Raw genomic sequence first — 17657 nt, forward strand, 5'->3', positions numbered from 1 at the left:
TACCATACGGTGTTGACCACAGAATAGCTTTATCACGTTAGACTTGAATGCCAATTCTACGTAAATCGACAACACCTGTTTTTGCTTGTCACGTTGCAGTTATTTAGACACATTTTGTTTTGCTGTATTATTGTAAACCACAGGCAATTTACCTCTAATCTTCTATTAGAATCTACATAGCTTATATTCTAAAAACATTGTGGAACCTTAATGCCACGAATGCAATGTTTTGTATGATTGTAATTCATTTTATATCAGTAAAAGCTTATCTCTTATTTATAATGTTAGTGAACTTTGTCCCTTAATAACATTAAATAACATATCAAATAAATTATTATTGTAACAAGAATCGGATGATTCACTACGTGTGAAGTAAGCAGAGACAATCTATACTAATATTATAAAGCTGAAGAGTTTGTTTGATTGTTTGTTTGTTTGTTTGTTTGTTTGAACGCGCTAATCTCCGGAACTACTGGTCCGATTTGAATAATTCTTTTTGTGTTGGATAGTCCATTTATTGAGGAAGGCTATAGGCTATAAAACATCACGCTATAACTATTAGGAGCGAAGAAATAAAGGAAAATGTGGACAAAACGGGGGAAATTATTAATTCTTGAGGGCTTCCGTTGCGTGCGCTGCGAAAATGGTTCAAGATACGAAAATTATATGTATGAAAGAATTATTCCTCTTAAAATGATCTAAAAAAGTCCGCGACAGTATATGTCTATCTTTTAGGATTAACTTACTAGAATCGTTTTTATGGTAAACAAACTGGGTCGAAATTAATGCATTATTTGTTAAGAGTTGTATTAACGAAAAAATATTAATCTTTATCGAAATAAATGTGTTGTTCATTAAGAGTATTTAATTGTGAACAAAATTGTCTTTGACATCATTAAACTTCAATAAACATCTTAGAAGATATTACAATTTTAAAATAACTCCGATATAAAATTCACCCGCGCCGCGTGATGTGCGAAACACGACGCTGCCAGGAGGAGAGCATTGTTTGCGAACGACGCGGAGCCTGGTGTAACTATACCTACTCAAAAAAATTATAGTCTTACTAACGAAGTTAGTTAGAAAACATTTTTTGATCATTGACCATCGAAAGCATTTGTTTACAGCGTAGAATGGCAAAAAAGCGGTTTACCACACGCCCACATTTTATTGTGGCTGTCTAACAAAGTACAGCCAGATTCTACGTATAGTTGGTATAGTGCAATAATATCGGCTGAAACATTTGACAAACAAAAAAAATCCAATTCTTCAATTTATTGTCATAAAAATATGATAGGGTATAAAAATATGGTCCTTAAGGATTTCATAACCTTGCGTCACCATATATGAAAGAAAACATTTTTTCTAGAAAATACTTTTTTTTTTTTTTTGAGGGGTGAAAATCATCCGTTGGCTACTCCAGCCTTGGGTGAAGCGAGAAGGATTGTAAAAATCACCCCGTTCTGATTTGAGCCGGGGCCCCGGTAATCTTTTACGTTGTCTGCAGCACCGGATCGGGCATCAGCCCTACTGGGTCCCAGCTGTAGTGGCCTGGCTCTTTGAGGCACGCACAGAACGCGACGCACGGGTCTGGTTTTAATCGGGCGACGAGCTACTCTTGCTCGCCGTCCGCAGACCCGCGCTTACGGTGGCCGGGGATCGTCAAGCGATCCTCGACGCCCGGAGTGTCTTCTGCGGCGACTGGGGCGTGATGAGGATCGTTCCCTCACGCGCTCCGCCTCATCCTTAGCTAGCATGACTGTTTCGTAGAAGGGGGAGACAGCGTCCCTTTCCCCCTCGCTCCGCACCTTGGCTGAACTAGAGCCGGACGCGAGAGGTCACAGTCGCCGATCACATCCCTAAGGACACGGCGGTGCTCAGCCCATGCAGGGCACACCGCTACTGTATGCTCCACCGTGTCCTCCGGGTGGTCCACGCAATGCCGACACCCGGGCGTTTCCTCCCGCCGAATTCGAAACAGGTACCAACCGAAACTTCCGTGTCCGGTAAATACATGCGTCAGGCGGTAGGTGAGGACGCCGTGACGCCTCTGCCACCTCTACCACTGCTATAACGCGTATGTATCGAGCCCATCTAAAAAGTACCCTAGGAATTTTATTTCTGAAACACAAACCGGGGTGGCGGTTACCCAACCTATAGGCGCAGGTTTCCGGAAAACAGTGGAAACACATATAGTATAGAAATGAGTGTGGATTATTCCTTATAATAATAGTCCAGTGCTATCACGAATTTTCAATGCACAAATTAACCGTGGGTAACAGTTATAATTTATGAAGCTGAGAAAGTTGTTTGCAAAAATAAATATAATGCCTAAAATAACTATTCCACGCGGACGAAGTCGCGGGCACAGCTAGTAGAAAATAATGCTGTTGTACAGTCCACGTGTCCAATAAGAGAGTATTAGGCAAAGTTAGCATGTTTTCCAACCTTGCAGTAAATAATTGATTAGTTCAATACGTTTCCGTTCATTCAATTTGCTTAGCACGCGATTTTTGTTGGCACGCGTAAAACTATCGCTACATAGTGTACACATCCACACACGGTCGGATCATAAGAGCATTGTTTCGCAATGATTCATAACCTGGGCCTGTTTCTTGTTTTGGAAATGGTATATTATTCAACAATTTGTAGGTGTATACCAAACTTCGTCCAATACTTGTTTGGTACATAATTCTATTATAATCTTATTACAAGCGCGTTCTTCTGGGACATGGTACGTGCGTCATTGGCGTGTCACCTGAGTTCAATATAAGTGATTCAGGCAAATACTAGACGATAACTTGAAACCTAATTCTGATGGCATCCAGACCGCAAATGCAAAGTTTCCGTCATATTTGTATGTTTGTGTCATGTTTAAAAACAACAAGTTTGTATCACGTCACGTCATAAGCCGTGCGTATTAAGGCTATAAAACGTTAATCGGTACGGTTTTATAAAAAGTTCTTGCGTAATTTTTAAGATATAAACGAAATAGCAACGTTCAAAATTTCACGAAAATGTTGTAATTTATGATTTTGTTAGCCAGTACTGAGTAGATAATGTTTTTTGCTTCAGGTACCCACAGCCTCTGCAGAAGCCCACTGTATTTGGTATGGCGTTTGTTCAAGTGACCCCTACAAACCGACAAACTGCGCTTACAATGGAACAGCAAAACCCATCCCCAGTACAGCAATGGTAAGTACTATAATAACTTAATTGGTAGCATCACCAGATAAACTGCCCACGTCATTGTCAGCAGAACAATTAATTCGCGATGATGATTTGTTGTTTGCGGTTACGGAAGGAAAACATTGCTTCCAGTAACATTTACGTAAGCCCTGATCGGCATAATTAATTAATACCCAAATTAATTACACGTCTAGACGCTTTAGGTCCAATGCTGTCTATTTTGCACATAACAGGATGAGGATATTGCAGTTCAATTTACGGGTTATATTAAAAACCTGTTACAACCCCCCAAGGGCACTGTGAGCGACACTTATCTGGGTCACCGGGTGAAGTTACTTTGTGCTCTCGGTGCTATATTTAGCAGGTGCATGCAATAATGACGTCACACAAGTCCTAGTTTTCACGCGGAACTTGACCCGCGTCCAACAATAGCTACGCGGTCAGTTAAATGAAAGCTGCATCGATTGCCTCTAATAGGAAGACAGTTTTAATTTAATGCAGTTGGTAGGTTAAAGTGTATCAGTGTACTGTAATAATTTCCTTTCTCTCCTTATTATACTCATGTTTACACAAACAGTCACAATAAGGATGAAACTAAATATGTATAATTACACAAAATGTGACATAAAGAGTTTACATTGACTCATCGACTGTGACCATTGCCTCTGTTTGATAGTGTTATCCTTGCGACTTGTAAATACCAATTAGATGTAGCTAACAGGGTGAATCAGAACAATATGGCGTGAGCAGAGAACAGCTACTTACGTATAAATATTGACGTCTTTTTAATGGCGTCGGGTTGTAGGAATTGTTATTAAATCCAGATATTAAACATTGGTTGCTATACATTTATCAAAGTTAAAGTTCACCTTGGTTATTGGTTAGTGTATCTATCTTGTCGTATAGAAACAATTGGCGTTACTTTGTTGCAATCTATTAATTTCAGAGCGACAAGCCGCGATCCGTGCTGACGTAGTTACGATGTTTCCTTTGTTTTGTTTTATATTGAAAGGCCAGCCAGAATTAAGTGGCTAATAAATTGGTTTTAGAGCCACTTTGATGGAGTTCTTCCCAAGGGGATTATGAATTACGTTAGAATAATCGATGTCATAGTAGACTATACATAATATAGACTGCGTGCCGACGGTTGTGCGATTCCTTCTGGAACAAATATTTGTGTAACCTATATACCAACATTATAGGTTGTCTGTTTGTCTACGAGACATAATGTGTTCTGTAAACACTTTTCACGCTGAAGGTTCTAGCGTATGTTGACATTCTTTGACGAAAGTTATTATTGCGTTTTCATTGCCCTAACATTTACCTAAGATTTTCTAACTAAATGCTTACAAATCAAATATAAATGATGTAGAATGTTCTATTCAGTATGTTAATAAGTATCAATCGAGCTTAAGTTACGTAATGCTATATTACATAAATACAATTTCCATAATAACAATAATCATTATCTATTTTTGGCATATATTTGTGAAGATATTTAAATTATGCTAGTGCATTTTTAACACAGAAACAAGAAACTTAAATACCTAGTAAATAAAAGAAACATTGCAATATATTTCGTATTACATTTTCTTTGTAAAAGGTCGAAAATAATTAGCCAAAGAAAATTGCTTTGCCATCGACATCCAAGTCTAGACAGGCAGACATTAAAAAGGCTACAAAACTTTAAGTTCTTGGAATGCAGTCCTACCACATAGCTATACCTTATAGCAACTCAAGTTCCGTGAAATTGTTAATGATAAGTAGAATCTTTAGCCACGTGAACCTTTCTAGTGATAAGATAATATTATATGCTTTTAGGATGTCGATATAGCTCATAATAATGCAGGTACAGGTAGTATGGCCCAATGACGTCACCCCCTGAACATCGAATGCTTTGTACTTTAAAAAGAAGATGTCAACAGTGCCGACTCATGTTGCGTATCTTTCTTGAAGGACAACGACTTCCAAAATACATATTACATAGATAATGAACGTGATATTTTTTATCTTGGGAATTTATCATAACAAAGCAACTTGTCATTAATTATGCCTCTAGATTTAATTATCAAATATTTTACGAAGATACGAATCACAAATATAGGATGGCAATTAATAAAGAGGCAGGTCACAGGAAACAGATTTCTCGTAATAGTATGCTAACATGAAGTAAAGTGGCAATTTTAATTGAAGGCCGCATTTGAGGACATGTGATTTATTGGCTACATTATTTTTGCAAAGCCATTCTGGCGTTGACGTGGTAGAGGTTGTTAAACTATGACAGTTCAACACCGCTTGTATGCAGAGATTGATCAATGTGGAAAACGTCATAGTCACAAGCGCTCACCGCTCACTGCTCACACTAGTTGAAGCGAATGTTATGAATGCCTCTTTGAAGATCTTTCATGAGTTATGTGGAGTTAAAAATAGGAGAGCGTTTCCTACGCATTGCAGGTTACAGAGGTCGATCTGTCTGTAAGTGCTTTATTTACACCCACGATATATATAGAATATTCTAGATAAATATCTATACGCTGAGCATATAGTTAAAAAATATAACGACACAATATCTGTCCTAAAATGACACACAAATGAATAAATAATGTTTAATTTAACCACATCAAATAACAAGAGTCAAAAACACGGAAGTGGAAACAAAAACGCTCAAAAACCTGTTGTGGAACCAGCTATCGCTGTGTGTGAATATGTTAATTTCTAAATGATGCCAATTTGGCGACTGACTTCACTGTTGCATCAAAACATAGGTACAAGCGTACTGGTATTTTTGTTAGAGATAGTCTATCGGTCACACAGACAAACGCTGTGTTATGATTGGCACACTCTCACACTAATTCAATAGAAACGAATGTGGAAGAAAATTGACAGATGCTATACGTATAGTTTTGTTTTGAATTCGTACTCCGAAGTCTGGGCTGCTTGCCAAACTACTGAAATCGAGTGAAATGACGTAAACTATAAAGAAAAAAGATTGTATGAACAAGAAAACCATGATGGCAGTATATTATCAGAGGTGTGATAATGATATTTTTCATTCACTCGTGCGACATGACGTCAGCCTCTTAATGTTGGTCATAATTCAAGTATCAACAATCGCGAAGAACTTCCGAATATCTAAATATGTTTAAACCGCATTCGTAATTTACTTCCTATACTATCAAACATGGGCAATTTAAATATTAACGTTAAATTTTTTTGCTGTTTTGGTGATGTAATCAAGAACTGCTTTTACTACTTGCGTAGTAAAAAAAATAAAAGTTAACCTTGAGAGAAAGTTTAGCACTTTCACGGCAGTCGAAATATCATAATATCACTGCGCTGGTATTAACATGGTGCACTTTAATCTCGGTCGGCAATATGTGAAATTCTCATGCAAGTCGCTTGGTAACACGACCCTAATGAGAAACAATTGGCGGCAAATGATCAGTGCCGTACTTGATTGGAGAATCAAACAGATAATTGAAACGCTTGCCACTACGTAGAAGCTGTACGAATCGTCAAAGAGAACGATAATAAATACGCAATTAGAGTTTATTTACAGAGTTTACCAAATATTTGTGAACAAGGTCTAACCGTGGCGTTGAATTTAGCTTCAGTACTAAACATCACACGGGTTGCCGGCTGCCTAGTGAACTAAGTTTGTAAACGCTAAACCAATGTGTGCACCGCACTATTTCATAGTTCACACACAATATGGTATAGAAATACTGTCAATATTTTAAAGGAGAATTTCACACTGACTTCTCATCTTATTTTTGTTTTCTATTGTCAGCTTACAGTCTGAATACACTATAAAATCTTTTAGGGAGCTGAAACTTTATATTCGACCTTCAGACAACCTTATCTCGTTTGGTAATATCGATCGTTCACCAACAATTTGTATTCCGCAGAGGGTTGCAATGTTTTACGGCTAAAGTAACTGGATCAGTGTGCCTTGAAGCCTAGTTTTGTTGCGTACATTTTTTTATTATCTTTGGATTTGTCTGCGCACAGATTGTGTTGGATTGCTCTACTTATACATGTTACTGGTGAATGTCCAAGTTGCGTTTTTGGCTGTAGTTGTTTATCGAAACAATCAGGTAGCGTCTATCATTACCTACAGTCGGTTGGTCTATCTTTTACATCCGTATTTAACACATTCCATCTCGGTTCGTAAATAGTTGACGGCTAATTCCGCAAGGCAGTTTAGAAACATGTTGAATAGCTTTTCCTGTGTTCTCAAGGAATTCTTCTTTGCAGGTTTTTTTATGGTTTCATTTTTTTTTACTTGCTACTTCAAGTTTTTCAAAAGGTCTTGCTAAAAATGTGGTCAGAGATTGTGTTTATAGTATTTTATTTAGTGTTAGCAATAATGCAACCATTGCCCACGTAACGATAATAATAATATGTTACGTATCTTTATTGCTACTACATGACGTTTTATGGTTTTGGATTTCGATACAGTACAAAGCAAGCTCAAAGGTTTTTTAGTACATTATGCGATCAGTTACGCGATATCGTTAAATTACTTGTGATTAAGTTTAATGGCGTGTGCGTCCAATATCCACATAATCTTCATCATAATAATATTTTCTGTCATTTCCCGTTTATACAAACATTATTATAAGTAAATCTGTGTTTTTGAATTGATTGTTTTATAAATGGCGTTTCCTTTTCAACATCATCATCATGTCTATTCCGGAACAAGCAAAAAATCTGTTTAGTAGGTGTATTTAATGACTGCCAATAATAGATGACGAAATAACATCAGGAAATATATTAAATTTCTGTTTTGATTTTATTAATGTTATGAATGTTTAATACCAATTAGCATTTTTATAAATTTTAATCGTCAGCTTTTTAACCTTGCTGGGTCATCTACCTTAGCCAAAAACAAAGAAAATTAAAGCACACTCGAAACGGTGTACTTGACATCTATAGATTAGATATGTTTTAATACATGCTGGCGAATAACACGCGACTCCGAGTATCGTTCGCTTGGAACAAGAAAGGTAAACTCGTCTGCGACACTTTGCGACACTTTTGTACACGACAGTGAAAGTTTATTAGGTAGACGACTTGAAATACTGTGCAAATAAATACAGTCTATATAACAAAATGGAAATAAACAATATTTATTATGCATGAACGGTAATGGAGAGCCTATACAGCAATCACTACCGAGGAACGCAGCTCCTAAGGGACTGAGTGAGCAATGAATAACCAATTCATGACGTAACCAGCAACAATAAACAATTACCCGATGCTTGTACGTGATAACGGTAATATGGCTTCCTTTTCTATCTCAGAAAGTATATTAGTCATTGAAGAAAGAAATTCTATGAATTCAGAGACCAGCCTAAATAGGAGCCGGTCGATATTCTGTAGCGAGATCCTGGGGTAGGTGACGCGTAGGCGGGCGCTGGGTAGACACATTACCGGTCTTGTCCTGATTATGTAAAAGGTAACAAAGGAACTGTAACTAACAGACATATTGATAATATATTTTCTATTCAGGACACGACTGATACGTCTTTAAGCTTCCCAGATAGATTGCTTATCGTTCATAACACTAAGACGGATTATGATTTACATTACGACTGCTTATTACGTACCTAGACTGAATCTGAAAACTAGTATTTCTAGCCACAAGTAGGTACGAACTGCGTGTGATGTCTAGGTTAGGTTGAAATAGCGCCGGGCCTTGGTCGATACGGCCTTGTATTTTCACCTTCGTTACAAGTTTAAAATGTTTAAAATTTCACAAATTATGTTAACTTAATTAGGGCTTTGGGCATTACTTGTGGTGGTATATTTGTCAAAACAATAGACATTACCTTAACAACTACAGTATAAGCAAGAGTATGTTTTAATATAAAGAGGAAGGAAAAGCAAAATGTTTTGAAATGGCATGCTCCATTCCTTATCCTGAGTAACATTTGTTGTTATTAAAAATATAGTCAGCCTTAAGCTAAATACATAATTGGCTAATCGCATGCGCTGGCATTCTGCGCATACCGCATGAAGTTAGCTAACCACAGGGCGCCCGTCTTTCGTTTCTATTGCCTGACTAATAATGCTTGTTAGAAAACACTACTTGTGGATGAGAATAGTGATGTATATTGTTTGATAGTAACTTGTAGAGTCAATCTATAATGGGTATATAGCTGCAAACGTAGACTGTGACAGTAATATTTGCGAGTCTATTTTTATATATTTTTATTTTAAAACCCATCTTGGATGTTGTGAACATAATACGACTATTATTATTACTCACAGTGTTTTTAATTGGCATTTTTAGATTTTTTATCAAGATCTGACTGTTTGCCAGACCCGAACCCGTCTGATTACGTGTTGCATTTGTACCATAACAACAAAATATATAGTTTTACGTTATTTTTCCCCTTTTAATGTAATTTAATATTGATAAAGCATTTGATATTTGTGTGATTCACACGAATCATGCAGTAATCCGATATTATAGACAGGTATTAGCCGCGTAGGTAATAAAGAAAAGTTTAACACGAATATGTCATTAAAATAATTATAATAAACATTATTTTATAGCCATTCATAACACAGCTGTTGTAATGCCGATAAGATTACTGTCGCAGGTGTTTATCAAGAATTTCTATTCACACCATATTTTGTTCGCGGGCTAGATAGCTAATTATTTACAAGTCACACACGTGCATGAAATCGTTAATGATTTACTTATCGTCTAAAGATTATATTCGATAGTATCAAAAGTTACTTCCCTGGCCAGCTTTTGATTCAGCAACCTTCGCGATAAACGGTTTTGATAAGGACACGAACGCGGCACCGCGTGATATTATTAATTTATTGTTCCGTTTATCGGGAAAACACTTGAATTTTAAGTGGTTATGTAGCTCAAGATCATGGGAAATGTTTTTAATACAGGATTTACCAAGAAACTTCTAGGTGAAGGCTGTACCACTGTACCAAGGCTCTGCAATGAGTTCATGAACGTTTTCCTAGTTAAATCCAAGAAAATCAGTTATAACGAAGTATTTTCCGGAAAACTTGCCGAGAGCACGCGTAATAAAAACTTGTTAGACGAATTTGTATGTAAATACGAGCAATTAGGAATGCCACAAGGTTGGAATGTTAGAATCTTTTTGTTTATGAGGAGGTTGTTAAAGCGATGTTGTATAACTTAGGCTGTAGGCACATAGTTAATTAAAACAAGTAGGAAAATATCCTGTTATTAGCAATTAGGTCTTAAGGTAAAAAACATTACAAAAATATTATGTTTGTAACAAATTACTTGTGCTTTAACTAACATTAATGTTACACGTGGATCGCGAAATAATAATAATCACGTATGCTGTTCAGCCCGAGCCAGGGGCCGTAGTCGGAGTAGTCGTGACGAAACCAACTGTCGTCAAATGTTGACATTACCAGCTTAGTTATGTAAGGAGCTGTAATGAGAGGGATGTGGCAATATTGACTTGGACCAAGGGTTGTTGGTTCAGCAGCTTAATGGATGTCTAACAAGTTAGTTACCCCTGACGGATTACATCGTTACGTAACGGGTTGTATCATAGGTAGTTACGTCCTTACGTCCTTGGATCTTCATCTACCACAGTAGTAGTAGCTATGTATCTATAAAAGTATTTGTTCTTCGTCGTGGGAATAAAATTAAACGTGTTATTGTTCCAACATAATTTGACATTTGTATGAAAAATTTGTCATTTGCACTATGCATCTCATGGCTGTAGATGACAAATCTTGACTCTTTATTCACTCAAAAATCGATAGACCTCGTGCTTAACAGTTTTATTTGATCGGGACCAAATAACTTACATACCACAATAAAACTCCAAGTATCTACACGATAGGTAGAAGTTTTATTTACATTTTGTTATCAGGCGTGGTTCGCCTCGCGTCCGTCCGACACGGATTACTCAATGACCGCGCTAGTCCGCTCCAAATCATAGTGAGCTAATGAGATTATGATGTTTTAAAACACTGATGACACTGTTCTAGCTTATTCTATTGGCTAAACAGGTTGTTTGAATTAATTACACTAAATTAACGCAGGTTATATTTAGTTCATCAACGAATTCCGAATTTCCGCAGCAACTTAGGCTCGCGTCACTAATTCGATAAATTACATTTTTATCAATAATTTTGTCATTTGCAGAATATGCCTGATAAGGATGCAAATTGTATAATTTCGTTTACATAATTACACAAAAGATACACAGAGTTGGAAGCACCAAATATGAAAAATAGGTTAATGTGGTAGCTGTGGGCGAGGGTAGTCGACCTATAGGCTATTGGCCGTTCGATACTACTGTAAATATTATTCGTAAACTATTAGGGACTTTGTACGTTTCGACCAGACTAAATATTGATTATTTTTATATTATAATAATGCATTTTTGATTCGTAAAATTCAAATCTGACGAAGAAAACACCTGTGCATGATCACATTCAAAGTCTTCTGATAAAATCATTACTAAAACGAAATCCTTGTTATTCATGTTCATATAAAGTTCATAAAATTAAATATAATGCTCTATCGTCGGGACTGTCTACTTAATTTATAATCTATCAACGTTTGATAAGCACTTATCAGCAAATGCTCATTAATATTTCCTTGAATATATTCGACTCTGACTTTGTCTATATAATTTGAAAGAAATCAATAGAGAGCTCTAGAATGTTCTAATAACGTTACTGACGAAAATACATTACGTACGGTAGAAGCGTATATTATTACTTATTTAGTAATATCAGAGTAATGATAGGGCCACACTATCGTGGGGTAAAATGTCATTGAGTCCTGCGAACAATAGAAGCTTTTCGAAGTTCCACCGAATATCACATTATGTTTTCCGTTTGTATGTTCCATTTGGGACGCATGTGTACCGATCATAACATATTAAATTCGGGTCGACGACCTCAGCCATATTTTGTCAGTAAAAACAATGAGAAAGTTCTTCGCTATAAAAATACAATAAAAAGTTGCAGTCAATTGGAAATAATTGTACGAACGGCTTTGTTACCTCGAGTGGAAATTATATTGATCTTGCCAAGTTAAAACGTGTGAAAGAATCTCTTCTCTTTTTATACTTTTTTCTAAGTTTTTTTTCATTCCCGTTGTCCAAAAATCATTACAAAGGAAAGGTTTCAAAATTGTAGTAATTACTCAATATCTGTGTTAACTTGCCTTTATTAGGTAAAAATGTAAACAGGGAAAATCAATGTTGTAGAGTATTTGTATACAAATTACCACTGAGCTGCTATTAAAAGCTGATGACATACAACGTGTGCATAATTAAAACCGCAACAAAATAATATAGTTACGAGTTATTTCGCTCTTTTCACAAAATCACAAATTGGATCCTTTTTGCATTGAATTTCACATCGCAGTGAAAATATGGATGAAACGAAGGGGATTACTTGTTGGCAACGAGTATAAAGCCGTGGAAACCGAGTTTTAATTAACAGAGCTAGCTTGCGAATAGTCCCAAACAGTTACGTCACGGCTGCCTCGTGACGGTGTGGCATATTATGTATTTTATGCAATGTACACAACTACACACGAATCAAATGTTGAAACCACTACATCAGAAGTCCGTGCACATTTGGTCCAGCTAGTTTAAAATTACGCTGATCATTATAATGATAATTTCATTAATCGAAATGTACACCCCTCACCTAAATCCTTTTAGGAATAGAAGTTCGATGTAATGCTATCTATCCTATGTACAATTGTTTTGGTCAACAATAGTCATACGACAACATACCAGTTTGAATGGAAGTGGCGCATGCTCACAACTTCAGTTACGTAATATTTGTCTTTCACGTTGATCACACTAGGTTTGTTGTTTTTCTATTACCTGCCGGAGGTAAAGACCGTTCTAAATGGTAATTGAGGTCCGAGCGGAAATAATATCGATCGTGCCTACTAAACTGAATTCATGTCGTGTGTCAATTTAACTTTTCCTACAAAATATTGATAGAAGTTTTACACTCAAACGTAATTAAAATCAAATCACAATTTAATATCACACGATAAAAACTATCTAGATTACCGTAATTAAAATAAATGTAGGCCATGTTATCATGGCTCAGTCTGCGAATTTCTTTGAAACTTTATTCTTGACAATCAAATGATTCATGAGATGTTGAAAGCTTCCAGACCAGACTTGCGATAACCTTAAAGTCACGGTTAATTAGTGGAGTTATATGTTTAGATTGAAGTAGCAGCAAACAATGAATGTTCTTTGATCACGTATGGGTTGATAACAGCCAGAGAATCGATTCAACGTACGTATGCATGACGCGGGTCCCTTTTGTTTTATGCTCATTGGTTCATTACCTCCCCAAGCATATTCTATTATTAATGGTGTATGTCGGAACTGAGTGGCACGTGCCTGTCAATTATGCCTTGACGATGGAATTATTGAAGAACATTCATCCGAAATGGAGTCAATCCGGATATTTGATTTAAAACACATTGACCTTCCAAATGGCTCACTGAACTGCAGTGACATTATACAGGGTTGAAATGTGGAGGACATTTTAAAGGGTCCCTGTTTATCCTGATGTGTTCGTCCTAATGCGATGTAGGATTAAAGTCAGCTTACCTAACAATACTCTTAATGAAATGAAAACTTTACACTAGTTTTCATTGTGTATTTTTTTGGTTAAACAGTGAGACCTAGGGGTGAGTCGGTGAGTCGAGTGACCTTTAAAGACTCCGCCCAACCAGTTAGTGGCACGGGTTTAGAGTTCGACACCCGCCTTCCTTTGTGAGCGATACGATAACACTCACGAATGTACTGTGTTATTTATGTTACTTGACATTTTCAAATATTTTTCTACGTTTTACTAAAATTACATGTTATTCAGTACACTAACACAAGTGGGCACTGCTTCTATCCAACGGAATTTCCTGTCAAAGGGTTGACCATGATTAAGCTGAATATTTTGCTATGTTATCCTTTATTCTGTTGACAGTTGTTTATAGTAGTAATAGTAAATGAGTAGTGTGCGGATAATCGAAACAAAATACTAAAAAAATACTTTAATTATTAGCTTATTAGTTATGTAGATATACTATACTTACAATCAAATACTAATACGTGATCATCATCTTCGACGTAAGCTGGAAGATGTCCACTGCTGAACAAAGTCCTCCCATGTGTGGCTGTGGATTTAGTGACTGCAGTTGAGGTTACTAAGATACAAGTTTACAATATACTTCTTTTTGGGGCATTCGTGTAATTAGAAGATGTTACTTCCCCTCTCTATGTAAGATCGTTTAGGATAAACCCGAGCCAATAAGCAACATTTCCGTAATAAGTAAAATATTCTTATGTTATTTTTTTCTTTGCTTGCAGACGATCATGCAGAAATACTGCCCGTCCATCGCAGCCGGCGGTGTCTCCTGCTGCAGTGACGAGCAGATGGACAACCTAGCCTCAAAGATCATGCCAGCTGAGAATCTCCTGCAAAGATGTCCGTCTTGTTTCGAGAACTTTGTACAACACATCTGTGGGATGACTTGTTCACCGAATCAGAGCGACTTCTTGTATCCCTCCGAAGTTGTTCCGTTCAATGGTAAGACGATAAAAATGTCTTCTAAATATCACAAAATATCTCTTTTTATGGAATAGACCGGTAAACGAACAGACGGATCACCTGATGCAATCGCCACCGCTCATGGACACTTGAAATACCAGAGGAAGTGCATTGCCATCCTTTTGGAGTTTAGGAATTTAAGGGTCATTGGGAATCGGGGATTGGGAAGGGTGTAATCGGGTCTCCGGTAACCTCAATCACACAAGGAAAGCGTTGTTTTCGGTTTTCTATAAGGCCGTTGGCATAAAGTTATCTTGTTCTACCCTTTGCATCAGACACACAAATGTAATTAATTGATTTGGTACTAAAGAGTAAATATATTTGTTTTCAGCAACACACCAGAGGATCACCACAATTACCTACGACCTTAGTGCTAAATATATGAACACCACGTTTGAGTCCTGCCTACAGGTAAAATTTCATTTAATTTGATATCAATACTTTATTACCTACTACTTTTAATAGCATTTCATAACCTGTTAATAATTATGTTGCAATTTTATGCAAGTATTTATAGCTAAAAGAAAATAGTTTCTAGGTACTATATCCCTTATCATTTAACGTTAATTTAATCATAGGCTCTACAATATCATTTATAATCATTGATACATTAATGAACACACCATTCACTCGTGAATAAATGATAATTATATGATTCATTGATTGATATAATTCACTAATTTAAAAAGTTGGCACTATTTTTTAAGTATGTTATCTTCAAGTTTAGCATGTAACGATGATGGCAGTTGTTTTCGTGTGGACACCTGCATACATTTAGATTTATGATTGTTAGTTCATAACATACATATAGTATGTGTATATGACTCAAGCCTGCATACGAATGACGAAATACCGTCTCACGTGCGACACAAACAGTCGAAATGTGTCGCCTTTCTGCATAAATGTATGATGTTATCGTTATAAATAATTGAATGTGATATGCTGTCGATTGTTCGTCAGAACCGCGGGATTTCCATTCTATTAATAAATTCATTTTTTTATCGTGATCCACATTTTAAAGTTAGGTATTTATTGTATTAAATAAGTATATCTCGCTTTATGTTAACAGTTATAGAATCGCTATAAAAGGCAATTAGAGTACCTATTTCTAAAGTACAATATATGTATTACATAAATAGTTAGTTTGTAGCTTTCTGTATTTTACGAAGGAAATTGCGAGTAATTCTATTTTCAACATCCCACATACATGGAAATTAGGAGATCCGTGAAGTAGTATTTTTTATACTCCAGTTTGTTTATCTAAACTCAATACCAATTCTGTTTTACATAAATACATTAAAAACACGAAATACGATTTAAAAGAAAAACGTGACTATTAAAACTTCAGTAAATATTTTCTCAATCTGATAAGTTCACTATTGTTCTTCAGACTTAAATTGTTCATAAACTCTGTGTTTACAAACAGGTGCAAGCGCCGTCAACCAACCAACTGGCTTTGGACCTTATGTGCGGGGAATACGGTGCAGAATACTGTACGCCGGAGCGGTGGTTCAAGTTTATGGGAGATGTGGCGAATTTCGCGCCCTTCCAAATCAACTATGTGAATGATCCAGTGCCTGAACATGGCCTGATGCCCTACGATCCAGTAACAAGACCCTGTAATGAAGGAGCACCCGTAAGTAGCTTGTTTTACTAGTTATTTTAATAATAATATGGAAAATTATTGTTAATTTTATTCCCGCATGTGTTTGATTAAGATAGGTTAATGAACTCTTTTGCAAAACAAAATACTATCTACAGTAGTAGATTTCATTCAACAAAAAAATAGGTAGATTTTCATTCACAAATTCAAGTACATTCACAATCCCTATCATCTGATTGATGAAAAAGACCTACAAATCATTGAATGATACCTAAATACTGAGAATGAAACATTCAAGTTGCGCAATCATTCAGTTTGTTTGCAGATAGTAAGAATTTTCCCTCATACGACTGTATTACTAATAAATAATAATCTTTATCTATACAGAGCTAAGATTACTTTCTGACGCGTGCGATGAGAGATATAAAGCATACAGGCCTTTGATTCCCCTATCGGCTTAGTAACGCGATTCATAACTTTAAAAACACTGATAATATCGAAACCGTTTCATGTGAATGACTAATTTTTATCAATGGCAAAATCTATGAATTAAATTTGTGTATTTTTGAATGAAAAGAGGAAAATGTAGGTGAGAAGTTGAGGTTTTGTGAGAAAATGTTTTATTTTATTTCGTAAGTCACGAGACTTTAGCATAAGCTTCAAAGCAAGGTGTAGAAATTATAAATAAACACATTAAACTCGGATCGAAACTGATTTGCTTATTACATGAGAATCAAACATTAATTAAAACCGTTTGTATACTCATAATAATTAAATTAATGAATAATTGGCGCTACATTTAGAATAAGCCTTTACTTAACACTTACATATTTGTTATACACCTCTAAATAACCATATTTATACACAGGGTCAACCCGGCTGTTCATGCCTGGACTGCAGCGCCTCATGTCCCGCACCACCGCCGCCGCCACCTCCAATGGTTCCCTTCACCATCCTCGGAGCTGACGGGTATGCCGTCATCATGGCGATCGTCTTCATCATCTTCACAACCCTCTTCCTCTCAGGAGTATTCTGCTGCACTCCCCAAGACAATGCTGTCGGTGAGTAAAACATAATAATTTTAACTTCTAACCAAATTGATTCTAGAACCTTTTTTGATGTTTAAAGTGTTTGGAGCAAAAAAAGCAAGTTAAAAAGGTTTATGACATAAAAAGTATAAAAACTTTGCTAAGTTAATTTAAAAAGATAAAAATTAAAGTATAACCTCAAACTCCAAACGTTTAAATGT

General features: G+C 36.3%; 1 protein-coding gene across 8 annotated transcripts in view; it reads left to right on the forward strand.

Moving 5' to 3' along the window:
* The window catches only part of LOC118272229 (NPC intracellular cholesterol transporter 1), a 49054-nt gene that overhangs the window by 8208 nt on the left and 23189 nt on the right, over nucleotides 1-17657 (forward strand). For all 8 annotated transcript variants that reach the window (XM_050693829.1, XM_050693827.1, XM_050693826.1 and 5 more), the window contains exons 2-6: nucleotides 3076-3195; nucleotides 14565-14784; nucleotides 15137-15216; nucleotides 16232-16441; nucleotides 17277-17469. In XM_050693829.1, coding sequence (XP_050549786.1) covers nucleotides 3076-3195; nucleotides 14565-14784; nucleotides 15137-15216; nucleotides 16232-16441; nucleotides 17277-17469 — 823 coding nt within the window. The remainder of the gene's footprint in view (nucleotides 1-3075; nucleotides 3196-14564; nucleotides 14785-15136; nucleotides 15217-16231; nucleotides 16442-17276; nucleotides 17470-17657) is intronic.

This window comes from Spodoptera frugiperda, chromosome 5, assembly GCF_023101765.2.
Source record: "Spodoptera frugiperda isolate SF20-4 chromosome 5, AGI-APGP_CSIRO_Sfru_2.0, whole genome shotgun sequence".
NCBI lineage: Eukaryota > Metazoa > Arthropoda > Insecta > Lepidoptera > Noctuidae > Spodoptera > Spodoptera frugiperda.